General features: G+C 27.4%; 1 protein-coding gene across 1 annotated transcript in view; it reads left to right on the top strand.

Annotated features, from left to right (window-relative positions):
* Positions 1–10,768, top strand: part of LOC129907370 (uncharacterized) — a 55,221-nt gene extending 44,453 nt beyond the window's left edge. The window contains exons 5-9 of the mRNA XM_055983530.1: positions 6,699–6,867; positions 6,960–7,118; positions 7,207–7,375; positions 10,303–10,469; positions 10,539–10,768. Coding sequence (XP_055839505.1) covers positions 6,699–6,867; positions 6,960–7,118; positions 7,207–7,375; positions 10,303–10,469; positions 10,539–10,747 — 873 coding nt within the window. The 3' untranslated portion in view covers positions 10,748–10,768. The remainder of the gene's footprint in view (positions 1–6,698; positions 6,868–6,959; positions 7,119–7,206; positions 7,376–10,302; positions 10,470–10,538) is intronic.
* The last annotated feature ends 3,800 nt before the right edge of the window (positions 10,769–14,568 follow it).

The raw sequence follows: 14,568 nt of genomic DNA, 5'->3' as shown, positions 1-14,568 counted from the left end.
ATCGCATGTGTGCTCATGATTTGGCCTCTTTGCGACTGCTACTTTTTATTCGTTTTCTGTTTAGTCGCAAGTGTGTGCACAACTATACTGGTCCATTTGTTCCATTTTAATTTGCGACAATCGCGTCGCCAAAAAAATGAGACAATTTTCAATTTTTAAATCGCGGCTATTTTTTAGAAGCATGTGTGTTCACCGGCATTGAAATCCGTGTGATCCATTTTTGCGACTAAATAATCGCGCGACTGAAATCGCATGTGTGCGCCTAGCCTAAGCGTGCAATGGTTTTATTTTCGAACCAATTTTCATATTTAACTGTCAAAAATGATAGAGCACTTAAATTCACCCACAAAAAAAATGTTTAGGTAAGTGAAAATAAAACAAATTGAAACAAGTTAAATTGTTGCAAAAAATAATTAATTAATCTCTTTTGAATTACTCATGGTTCTTCAAATGTGTGACTATAATGTTTCTTGACATTTTAAACTTTCTATCAATTAAATTAATTATTTATTATTATTTTTTTGTTTTCATTATTCTGACGTCAAATGTTTGAATGAGTAAACTTGTAGTGAAAACATCTCCTTAAATGTACGTTCACGATTTTTTTACTGATTTCCAAAACAAAGTACCTTTTTATATTTTGAACTTACAGCGGAAGTTTTTATTTACTTTGCAGGTAACATTATTTGCTTTTGCATATCATTTGCATTGAAATCATGAAAAAATCGTTTTCTATTTTTGTTAGATTCGAATTTTTACTTGTAAATTAATTATAAATAAATTTGATTTATTTTTTCAACCCTTCAATTATGACAACTAAAACCCTAAAAATGCATTTCAATGCAATTATACAAATTTATTGTTTATTTTGTATTCAATTTTCAAGTAAATATAAAGCTTTTTAAAACGAAATTAACTAATAAACAAATATTTGACGATATTTCATTTCAAATTTACACTCAAAACACTGTGAATTCCTTGTTTCATATCCTTATTAAGGTTGAATAAATTAAAACTCCCGGGAATTTTATATAAATCAATAGAAAGATCTGTCTATAGTCAGAGACCACACGAACCAAACAGCTGTCGTTTTCATTCATATCCGTTTTGTTTGGAATCCGGAAAGCTATACACAAAAAAAAAACTTTGCTTTCAATTAAAATCAGTTCAACACAAGCACAACCCAATTCTGACAAATTTGATTCTCTTTGATATTAGCATTTAAAATTGGCCAAATTTGATTTCCCCTTTTTTATTTGTTCGTTATTCCTTGTTAAACTCGTAACAAATCAATCATATTCGTCAGCAGTTTTTTTTTTTTTATTTCGTTCCAATAGTCAAAGAAGTAAAGTTGACAATGATGATGGTCATATTTTGTTGATTATGTTTGTCTCTCTAAAAAAAACTCTCCAAAATTGTATATGTTTATTTTAAATTCCCTACAAATTCGAATATAATAAATGTATTTTTTAAAAACTATTTTTTTAATTCAAAGCAAAACCATTGACAGAAAACAACTTAACTGTTTAGACTGTTATTAACTTTATTTCAATATGCACATCATCATGATGCGTAAAAAAGCATAGGTACTTTGTGCTGTACAATTTGTTAAATTTTATATTCAATGGCAATTGAATCAATTAGTCAAAGCCTTTTCCAACCCATAAATAGATTTTCTGATCTAAAGAGTACCCAATTACATCACTGTTTTGCAATGGATTTTGTAATGCACACAAAAAGGTTTTTTTTTAACAAACTAATTTACAAACCACTTTTGTTTTAGATACACATGAATATTTAATGCAATTTCGGTACAAAAAAAAGAAAACGAACAAAAAATAAAGTGCATTTTGTAGGTAATTAACAATGTGTTTAATTTTAATTTTAAAGTTGATAGTCTTTTTTTGGTATGTTTTTAATTACAAAGAGAAATAAACGACTACAAAATTATATTAAAGTTCAGTGACACTTTAATTTCATCCAACCTTCAATTATAATAACCAATTTTAGCAAAAAAAAAATAATAATAATAATTGAATTGGGTTGGGTGTGGTACAAAGATTGTTGTCCAATAACAAGTGGTTTAATGAGATTTAACAGATAAAATACTCTCATAGGCGGACTCTTTATTGAATAAAACCGATATCATGATATTAGTCCCATTGGTACAATTATACAAGTACATAAAAATAATTGAAAAATTCTGAAAGAGGTTTTTTTTAATTGAATCGGTTTCTTTGGACAAAAGCAAAATATAGCACAAAAAAAAAAAAAAAGTACTTTCTCTTAAAAATTCTTAAGTTTTTTTTTTAGATTTTTATAACTTTTTTTGAGTGATAAGTTTTAAGTTAGAAGCCCAAAATATAATTTCTCATACGTTTTTGCACTTCACCTATTTCAGTTCTTATTCTCTAGTTCAAAGAAAATTTATCGGAAAATTTAGTTAATGTGGATAATTGCGTTTTTGTGGTTTTAGAATCCGTCAAAGTAAGAGCCAATATTCTGTTGCGGAATAAATACTACAATGCGCAAATTTAAAAGAAATCCATTTAATTTAGTATTAAATAAGTACATATGATAAACTGCAAGCTGACTATAATTTTTAAATTTTTATTTTGTATTTAAGATGAAAATTCACTTTCTTGGAAACTATATGAGTTCTTTAATTAAATTAAAGATAAAGAATATTTTCTTATACTCATATAATGTATAAGAAAATATTCTTAATCTTTTATTTAATGAAAATTCACATTTAAATGAAATAAATTAAAATAACAGAATTTAAGCGGGTTCCACTTATTTTAAGCGGAAATCATATAAGGTTTTAAAGGTGCCCTATTTTTTTTTTATTACAAATTGTAGAGCAGACAATAAGATTTAAATTTAATTTAAAGTTAACTCAAGAAAAAAGTTTATTTGGATTGTTTTAGACAATAAAGCTAGACAATCATTATGTTTAAATCCAACAAAAGATTACCTAACATAGATGAATAATATAGTCTTGGAACTGTAATGTTATTTACGGGAAGTTACTAAACAAAATATATCAAAGTTTTAAGGACATTTCTTTATTTTTTTCGTTAGTCTCATTCGAATATAGAAAATCCCAGGTGGAACTGAAAAATTCCTGCCAAAACCGATAAAGTTCAGCCAACACTTGTAACCTCAACGATAAATGGCAAATTTTTCGTTATTCGCATTCAAAATTCGTACCTCTCTCTGAAATTATAAAAATCTCAGGTAAAACTGAAAGATCCCTACCAAGACCGATAAATTTCAGACAACACTTGTAACCTCAATCGAAATCTGAGTAAATCTTGGTAAATTTCAGTCGAAACTGATCATCTTAGCCGAAACTGCTTTCAGCCAAAATTTATCAATTTATTCTGAAATTTTCAAATCTCAGTAGATACTGCAACAGAAATTGATGATTTGACTACAAAACTGATAAATCTCAATCAAAAGTGGTAAATTCTTTTTAGAACTATAATTTTCAGCTTAAAAGGGTAAATTTCAGTCAGAACTTATAAATCTCAGCCAAAAGTCATAAATCTTAGCAAAGCTGGTAAATGTCTGCTGAAATCGATGCATTTGAGGAAAATATGGTGAAAATAACAGCCGAATGTTGTTTGTTGCAGCTTAAGCTGATAAATTTTAATTATTTAAAACTGATAAATCTCATCGGAACTAATAATTTCAGCCAAATTTGTTCACAACTGTTAAATCTCAGCAGAAATTGGTAATTCTTGCTTTGAAAAAAAAAAAAACATAACTTAAGAAGTGAAATAATTTTTCAGAATTCCTTTCACTGTGAAAACAAATAAATATCCTTTCTTATAAACATGTTTTACTCAAAAAAACTAACAATTTTATGGTTTAAAATTCTTATAATTGTTTTGAATATTAAAGTCAATTCTTTTCGTCGCCTCAGATTTTTTCAAAGAATACTATCAAATGAACACTACTCTTTAAATTGCCTGAACCTTATAAATAGCTTTAGTTTATAAAATATAAAACAATTTTAAAGGTAAACATTTATGAATTATTCACTTTCAATTTACACGTCATTGAAATTACACAATAATTGATACGAAAATCCCATTGAAGATAATTCAAAGTAAATCATTTGAAACAAAAAAAAAAAAAAAAATTCTTCAGATTCTAATATTGAAAACAAAAAAATTAATCACTATGTGTGAAATCTGAAAATATTTGCCAAGTCATTTAACTTAACTCAATTTCAAATGCAACATGCCACCTAATGCAAGAGTTATTTTTACTACGTGACGACAATAAATCAATAATTATAATTATACAAACAAAAAATTAAATAAATATTATAAAGCATTAAATCAAATATTTATTTGTGATTTTTATGAATATCGTAATTTGTACCATCAATATCTAAAAAAAAACAACAACTCATTAAACTCATGAGTAAGATGAAGTGAATTCAATGTTTGGTTTTCCCACCTTAAATGAATGACATGCTAGATGCAATTTTTAAACATGCGTGTAACTTGTTTAATTTAGTTTTCGCGTATAGTTTACATTTAATTTTACAAGTTTTATTTTTTAACAAATATTTAAACTTTTAATTTATTTGAAAATGTATGTAAATAAGGAATAAAATAAAATGATTGAGTCAAGAAAGACTTGAGTTGAATGATTTATGATATGGTAAGTGACACAGTCGCGATCAAGTAGTTTGCTAAATTTTTGTTGAAAATAATTGTTTTAAAATCCATCCAAACCAAAAAGTTTTTTTTTTTTAAGTTTACAAAAAATTAGACAATTTTCCATTTAGCCTATAACCATCGGACGAGTAAATCTCTTCCAACGATACCTCATTTGTAAACTTACCTCATAACCCTCTTTTTTGCTGTAGCTGGTTAAATGTTAAAACTCAGCTTCAATTGAAGAAATATTTTCTTATGGCTTCATGAAAAATGAACCTATGTTCTGATTTTTATATTTTCATAGTCAATTTTGAAAAAAGTCTTCATTTTATACGATTTTAAGTTATGTCTTCATTTTATTTGGATATGACTGGTATAAAAAAAATAATCGTTGTTATTATAAATGGAAGTACCTGAAATCTACAGAAAACAAGACTCAATTACTGCACGTTTCCGTGTATTTTTATACCTATTATCCATTTAATTGGTATAAACTGGTATAAAAAATATTTAAATACATTTCGTTAGTTTTCGATCTATAGAAAAAAAAAACTTGAAGAAATGTCTTTAATTTGTTATGATCTCTGGAATAGTATAAAATTACCTAGTCATGGAAATATCATGCCTTTTATACTAGCTGTTAAGTAGCAAAAACGAGTTCCTTATACCTATGTGTTTAGATATCTGTTTTCCTTTCTGACTGATAATTATAATTCTACTAATGTCGAACAAAAGTTATTTTACCCCATTCAATGGTAAAAAGTGTTTTTAAAATAGGAATGGTATAATTTTCTTGCATTATTAAGTCATTTAACACATTTTTGTTCAACGTCTGCTGAATGGTATAAAAGTTATTCTCTACTTAAATAATTACTTTAGAAAATAGATCTGATTGATGGTTAGAAATCGTTTTGTTTTCTAATAAATGTATGTACTTACTCAGTTGATTAAAGTACTGCAAAACAAAAAAAAAACATTATATCATAAGTTCCTCCGAATGGTATAATATTACCAATATTTCAAATAAATATTTTTCCAGAATTCATTGCATAATAATTAACATTTCTTTATCGAATTCGCTTCTCGTTGGATATGAAACAAAACACTTATAGAGTAATTTGTACCTATCCGCTGATTGGTATAAACTTGTATAAAGATTTAAAAGTTATCGTTTTTGTCCTTACTGCTACGATAATTTCGGATTTGTCTATTAAGATTCAAAATAAATATTTTTCTGTTGGCTATGAGACGAAATCACAATTTTTCTTCACTTCCCTGCTGAATAGTATAAACTGGTCTAAAAACTTATCCTAACTACTTAACTTTGTTTGAATGGTATAATTACTCAAATATAAAAAAATAACTTACACATTTAATATTATTCTGTGAATGGTATAAACTGGTCTAACGCATTAAATTGATAACTTTTAAAGTATATTCTGTCAATTAATTGAATTTGTTTCAAAACTTTGAGTATAAACTGTATCACAAACAACTTTACCTTCCAATAACCTTCATGTCATCAAACACCAAACATCCCCAAAATGTTTCGTAAAAACAGTGAACTTAGAATCTTATTTTATTTAAAAACATATCTACATTAGTAATATTAGTAAAAACTGTTTATTTAGTAAGCTATCTGCTCATAACATTATGTAGAACAAAATCAATAGTAAATTTATCCAAACCAAAAGTTAAAACGTAAGCATTTCAAGAAAATCTTCTTCCTTCAATGTGTTCCCACGAATATAACTAGATAATTATATTTTAATACAAATTCCCCCTCTAAATTAAATTTTTAAATTATTTCCTCTTTTTTTTAAATTAATTTTCTTTGTTAATCCTCCAGCACATAAATAAACTACCACCATAAACACCCTCTGTAAACCTTTACACTTATCCCCAACACTCTATTTTGTTGTTGTTTTCTTAAATGTATTTCGTTTTAGACTTTCTTGAAAAAATCATATTTACAATAACTTATTTATAATATTTCATTCTATTCTTTATAATTCACAGATTGAAAAACCCGTCACTGAAGGCTTATCACATAGAACCCGCGATCAATGGGAAATCGATAGAACCTCCTTGAAGTTTGTACGTAAACTTGGCTCCGGTCAATTTGGTGAAGTATGGGAAGGTTTGTGGAACAACACCACACCGGTGGCTATCAAGACTTTAAAATCTGGTAAGATTTTCATTTCTTTCATTTCTAAAAAAATAAATATATTTTTCTTTCCTTATCTATAAAATATAATCGTCTATGTTGTTTATTTAAAGGTACAATGGACCCTAAAGACTTTTTGGCTGAAGCTCAAATTATGAAAAAATTACGTCATAATAAATTGATTCAACTGTATGCTGTATGTACAGTAGAGGAGCCAATTTACATTATAACCGAACTTATGAAGCATGGATCTCTATTGGATTATTTGCAAGGTATATAAAATGGCGCCCTACATAGATTTGAAAAAGACGATAGAAAATAAAACTCACAATGGAATATTTTTACTTTTTTTTTTAATAGGCAAAGGACGAACCTTAAAGATGCCAACTCTTATTGATATGGCAGCACAAATAGCAGCCGGTATGGCATATTTGGAATCACAAAATTATATACATCGTGATTTGGCTGCACGTAATGTGTTAGTGGGTGATAATAATATTGTGAAGATTGCTGATTTCGGTTTGGCGCGGTAAGATTGTTGTTTTTTTTTTTATATAGAATATAATTTGCATTATTTAACAAACGAACTCATGTCTATCATGTTATAGACTATACTGCTTACTTGTGTTATGATAGATTTTTTGAGAATTTGTGAACGTGATGTTTTGAGAGTACACGATGAAAAATTTTCATGAAAGATATAAAAAAATGACTGATACTTTTCTATTTGATAAACTACACGTGTAAGCTGTATCGAATACATTTTAATTTATCGAATGTGTAAGAATTTTTAGAGTCTGTATGATAGTGAAGTCTATTTGATATGTGGTGAGATAAAGCATGATTCTTCTTCCTCAAATGAATTCTCGGAAGTAGAAATAGGTAAATTTTTTTTATTTTTGTCTCTGCAAAATCTTTTCTTGTTACATACCTACCATTGAACAGTTAAAATGATAATTTTTAATTTCAAAATTAATTTTGGAGGTACAATTGATTTATAAAAATGCTGAATTTTGGAGATATCTTCACAAAATAATATCCTTCCCGAATTCAGAATTGCTAAAAAAATCTTAAATTTTTCTTTTACCAATAAAAGACTTAATATCTAGTGTAGTTTTCGGAAAAATATATTTTGCTTTCAGTTCCGGTTCTCGTAAATATAAAATATTCAGAAAAATATTTCCCGAAATTTTAAAAGTTTTTTTTTAACCACTTACCTAAGTCGTTTTTCTCTATCAAAGACCTTAAGAATAATCTAAACCTGATGTTATAAATAAATAATTCAAAGTAGTTGATCATATTTCCCAGTCTAATAAAAGTCACAACATAAATTAGATAGATTGAACAAATCTTTTAACTCTTCTGGTCACAAGATTAATTAATCGATTTTTGACTCCCATTTTTTTTTTGTTGCTACACACCATAACCATAAAACATCTGTAACATTTGCGAAACAAACATTTGCATACATAAAATAAAGCAATGCAAATGATTTTATTTGCAAACATTTTTTTCGCAACTTACATCGTTAGCTTATAATGATATAATTATAATTTCTGTCAAGTCAAAAGTGCATGTTTAGATCTGGACTTTTCTTCCATTTCCACATTTAGTACCCGCAGGCAAGCAAGAGGTCTCCAAAATTGAAACAAAAATTGGATTTCAAATTATCGATAGCTTTAACTGATGAATTTTGTGTCTAAAAACTTGAAAATTGATTAAGTTTTTAAATGCGGACCTAGGCTACTAATTCCGCCTTTATCGTTTTTGATATCGGAAAACTTCACTTTTTTCACGTATTTGATTTTTATTCCAAAAATCCATTGCGCAGATTTTCAATTTTTTGCTTTCTTTCAAAACGCAAATGAAAGTAAATTTGAAATTGGCTAATACAAGTTGTTAAATCTGAAATAGTCAGAAAACTTAATGTTCTGCGCATATAGCTTATGCAAGAAAAGTAGAAGAAAACTTAGAATCATCTCTTTGTTCATATCCCATGCTCTACTAAAGACGTAGACTCCATCGGATCATCCATCAGCACTTAAGGATAGTTTGGAAGGCCTTTGATAAAATTCCCCATACTCATACTCTTCAAATTAACCGCACTTCCTGAAACTATTCAATTTGTGCGCCTCAAAAATGGATTCTCTAGCCCTTTATTCGCTTCTCCCGTGGTCGCTGAAAGAAGTACCTACCTAGGTCATATAGATATTTCACTTTCATACGATGTGAACTACGAGTTATGAAAACTTAATTTCAGACTTGAATACCTTGAAAACCTGAGCTGACAGGAACTTTTTGACCGAATTTGAGCAATCAAAAATTTGAATGTAAGCATATTTAGTACCGGAATCAAAGCATATCCTTAATTTGGTTTCCTAGAGTAATGAACAAGTTTCTATAGCCAAATTCTCACGATTCTCATCAAAGAACACAGAGTTTTGTTTTAGTGGCCTTGTAAAACCCAGCGCTAGTTGGTGGTACATGAGTGCTCGTAATGTTTCCACTGCTCCTCTTCACTTGGTGCTGATGTTTGAATCTTCGAGAGATTGAGGAAACGGTATTCTGAATTGTTCTTGCGACTTTTCAACATCCGATCTTAATTTTAGAAGCAACATGACAAATTTAGTTAAACTAGATATCGTCAAGTATTCTTTTGAATATTAAGAAGTACATAGATTTCTTGACATGAATATAATTTGTACATTCGAAAATAAAGTTATTCCAAGTACGTTTCCAGATGTGTTTGTCGTGCATACTATTCCATTCCTCAAACTAAAAATATACTTCATTTCAGTAATTCTACTTGTATAAAGTCACATCTTATCCAACTAGTGAATAGCACCTTGCAGCATTTTCCCAAATAGATCTTACATGATTTCACCTTGGTAAGAACTCTGCATTCCACAGTTTTCAGCTTCTTAATCTAATTCCAAGGATTGAAAATTAGATGTTCCACTCCTTACGAGCATAAAAGAACGAAGTAGTTCTATCTGACTGAACTAGTGACTAGAGATTTTTTCCTCTACCATTCGACATATCGATGTTCACTTCTTTTTAAAGGTGTTAGTAGCAACAATGTACTTTACTTCGATCTCGACAATCCATAAGTGATTTTCTTGAAAAAAAACCTATTCCCTCAGATCGCACTGATCTACATTAAATATTAGTCACACGTACTAGTCGCTGTAAATTCACTACGTTAAAGCTTCATGAAGGGAAATTTTCAATTAAACAGTTCAAAATTTTTCTTAACCTACTCGTATGAAAAAAGATGATTTCGATTTTAAGAAAATTCTTAGGTCGTTTCTCAATTAAATACTCTGAAAAGTATTGAAAGAGCTGGAACTCACCTAATGTTTAAGTCTAACTATAGGACCTGTTATTATCGAATATGTTTTTTTTAAAATATTTAATTGTGACATGCTTTTTAAATATTTCTATTCTTTATTTCAGGCTAATCAAAGAAGACGAATATGAAGCTCGTGTTGGTGCCCGTTTCCCAATTAAATGGACTGCCCCCGAAGCCGCCAATTATAGTAAATTCTCAATTAAATCTGACGTGTGGAGTTTTGGCATTTTACTAACTGAATTAGTTACTTATGGACGTATTCCATATCCAGGTAAAATTTAAATCAAATATACAACAAAATCACTATTATTAACTTTTTTATTTTCATTTTCAAAAAAAGGTATGACAAATGCTGAAGTATTAACTCAAGTCGAGCATGGCTATCGTATGCCAGTTCCACCAAATTGTGAGTCACGTTTATATGAAATTATGCTCGAATGTTGGCACAAAGATCCAATGCGTCGACCCACCTTCGAGACATTACAATGGAAATTGGAAGATTTCTATACATTGGATCAAAGTGATTACAAAGAAGCTCAGGCTTACTGATAAATGCTTTAAAACAAACAATGCTAAAAAATAATAATTTTTTTAATTTAAACAAAAAAAAATCTAAAAAAAAAAACCAAGAAATGTATAAGAAAATAATACAATAGTTTACAAAAAAAAAATGTACACAAAAAAAAGTTAAATAATTCTATGATGTATACATATTATATTTTTTTTTTGTTCATATACCATTATTATATTTTTTTTTCTCTTCTCAATAATTCCTTCTCCGCGCGATTCCGTAGTAAGATTAAATAAAAAACAAAAAATAAGATAAATGTATTAAAAAAACCATCTAGTAAATGTATTTATCACAAATTGTTTAAACAAAAATAATAATAGCACAGACCACCCACGACAAAAACAAAACAAAAAAATATTTAATAGATTTATTTATTGCAATAGATTTTTCTTTATTTTTTTAAATTAAATTAAATCCACTATTTACTAAAACAGAATATAAAATATTAACAAAAAAGAGAAAAAAAAAAAATCAAACGAAACATATTTATAACGACTCCTTATATTTTTTTTTTGTTATAATTAATCAAACGAAATCAATCTCTTTTTTTATTTTATAAATTAAAAATAATACAAAACATATTTATACCTTTTCAAGTATATAAACAGAAAGGTATTTAATTAGTCAATTATTTTTTGTTCTTTTCTTCCATTTTTCCAAACGGCGAGGCAATAATAATATCTAATAAACAAAAAAGAATATTTATACCAAAATAAGTTTAAAAATAATGTATAACTTACTTACGGAAGCTGGTTTAAATATTTATTATATAATTTTTTAAATAATAAATTTATATTCTTCCGCGCGAATTGGTTAAATTGTTTATATTTTCTTGCACAAATGACAATACTTTTTTTATTAATTTTTTGTTTGTAAATTTATTAAAAAAAATTAACAATTTTACCTAAACACACGAAATGTCTTCAGAATTATTTATAATTTTCGATTTATTTCTTATGAAAAACAGAAAAAGCTTTTGAACACTGACTCACACACACACACGCACGAATGTAAAAATAAAAACAACAGTATTAAGTTTATAATAGAAACAAAACTAAGAAATTACTAACTCTATGTAAATGTAACTATGTATGTGTAAAACTATAATTCTGAACAATTCCAGCGTTTAAAAAAAAAGCTGCTTAAAATTTAAGATTTATCAAAGAAACGAAAAACAAATTGAAAATTGAAAACCTTCCTCAAGACACACAAAATATTTAAAAAAAAAAGCACTTCACTGCCAATAAGTTTGCTTAAGTTGCTTTACAAAACTTTCAAAAAAGGTTTCAAATTTGAAGAAATAATATTAAATGTACTTTAGAAAGTTGTTAGTTAAAAGTTAAAAAAAAAAAAAAACAAACAATATCTGTTTAAAAATGTACTGTAAAACTAAGTAGTTTAAATGTTTAACCAAAGCATTTATGCAGGTACTATATTATCTTCAAACTTAAACTTTACTTAAATTTTGTATCAAAAAATGGTCTTTAGTCTTCAGAATTCCGTCGGAGTCAAAGGTTTATGACATTTTGAGGTCATAAACGAGATATTCAGTCCAGTTTAGTCGGTCTCTGTATGAAAATAATAAATTTCGAGTTCGAAAAACTGACCCGGTGAATAAAAAGTAGGGTTAAGTTCAAAATCAGCAAACTCAAATTATGAAGAAACTTTGAAATGCGGATGCAACAAAAATAGTTCAATTTAATTTACTTTTATGAGTATTTTCTAACCACAGAATAAAAGCTAACCTTTGTGTTTCTGATATTTCAAAAAACAGTCTTTCCAAATTGAATTATTCATACATTCAGTTTTAAATTAAGATTTGACAGAACTATAGCAAATTCGAGGAGGCATTTTAATGTCCGTTTATTCTCTGCTTAAGACAGCACTTTCTTGGAATTAAAATTTTTCTATATTTTAAGTTTTGACCATTGACTTTAATGCGTATTAAATGAGTCTACTAAAGAAGCTATAAAATTTGATCTGTTTCTGCAATCAGTTGATTATTTTTTCAATGGCTCGCAAAGTTAAATATGTTGAACATTGGCCACCAGGAAGTGATGACTAAACAGTAGTTTGATTTGGCAGACGAAACAAGTCTCTAGCCCAAATCAGTACTTTTGGTAGTACTTTTTGGGCAGCAAAACAAAGAATTAGTTTTATTCGAAGCACTTTTTAAAACGACTATTGAAAGTATATGTTTCTAGAGTCTTATTTGAACTCTTATCCAATTGTCGAGATTTCGAGATTGCTTTTTGAATCTCAACGACATTTTCAGGCCAATAATGAAATTTGAGTCGTACCGTATTTGATTTTCTACCCCGTTCAAGAGAAAGCCCATGTCTAAATGCGCTTTTGTACATAAATGCACTTGAAATGTCGAAAATTTTGTTCGTACCGAACTGAAGAGACTCGAAAATGGAGATACGATGCATTCCGAATTTCAAGAAATGGTAAAACTTCACTTGTTGGTTATCTGGATTTTCAAAGTAATCGTTTGCTTTTCGAAGCCCATGGCAAATCTACTGTCACTTGTTAACGAAGTCCTGGTCAGTTTTTCTTTGAAGTTCTTCATTTAAGAGGCGATGGGACTGTAAAATCTAAGAAATTGTTAAAATTGAAGCATCTTGAAAGTATTGGCAATTCTCTCGCAATTTGACTACTTAACAAAAACATCCAAACCAACATTTAGTAGTGTAAAATCTTTAGTTACTAAATTTATTTCTCATCTTGAAACCTTAAAATTTGATTTTTTTAACCGGCAGTTTTACAGAATTTAGTTCAAATTATATTTATTTTTTCTTTTGCTAAAATAAATAATTCAAGTGCATCACATTGAAAACAAAATTTAAAAAAAAGCAACTTTTCCTTGCAAACAAAATAATTCTTCTTAGTAAAACAAAACGAAAATTTGAACCAACCACCAACAGTTACTGCATTTCTTTTATATCATTTAATTTTTTTTTTGTTTTTAAATTTTAACTTAACAAAACGCGCTATAACTAATTCTAACTAACTCGACAATTCCAAGTGATTTTCTTACTTACTTTTTTTCGCTGGTTTTATAAAAATGACCAAACACACAAGAAAACTAAATTGTTTATATTAATTTTTGTTTGTTTATTATCTTAAAAAAAATAAAATCAATGGCTAAAGGCTGATTTTTAATTATAATATCTTTTATTAAGATAACAGAAAAAAAATTATATCTATTTGTATACTACAAATTATAATAAAAAAAGTCTCTAGCAAAACAAAAAAACGCACACAAAAATTTAAAAACAAATTAAAAGCAAAATTTAAGGCGTCTGATTCTAATAATAATTTTGCTATTTAAAAACATATTTTTACAACAAAAAACAAAAAAAAAAGAATTTAAATAAACTTTAACATCGATTGTTTTGTGCAAATTGTATGATATTAATCTTAAATCTCTAAATCAATTTAATTCTATAAAAAACTAAATAATGTTTTAGTTTACAAATTGCACAAAACACTCTTTATAGAAAATGACAACAAACACACACGTAATTTTAACAATTTTTTTAAATTATAATAAAATATTTAAGTATCATATATATAATTATAATAATTATTATATTTCGCATTTTTAATTTGTCATTTGTTTTACTAACAATTTATTGCTGTTTCAGTTTTTATCATTATAATTATAATTATAGGGTATGTTGTTGTGTTTCAACGAATTGAAAGAACGTATTTAAATTATCAATTTGAAATTATAAAATCATGTGTATAAAAAAATAACATTAAAAAAAGGAGACGAATGCGTTTATATATATAA

The sequence above is a fragment of the Episyrphus balteatus genome, chromosome 1, assembly GCF_945859705.1.
Source record: "Episyrphus balteatus chromosome 1, idEpiBalt1.1, whole genome shotgun sequence".
In the NCBI taxonomy this organism is placed as follows: Eukaryota; Metazoa; Arthropoda; class Insecta; order Diptera; family Syrphidae; genus Episyrphus; species Episyrphus balteatus.
Note: the sequence above shows the minus strand (reverse complement) of the source record. Positions and strands in the feature narration are given on the sequence as shown.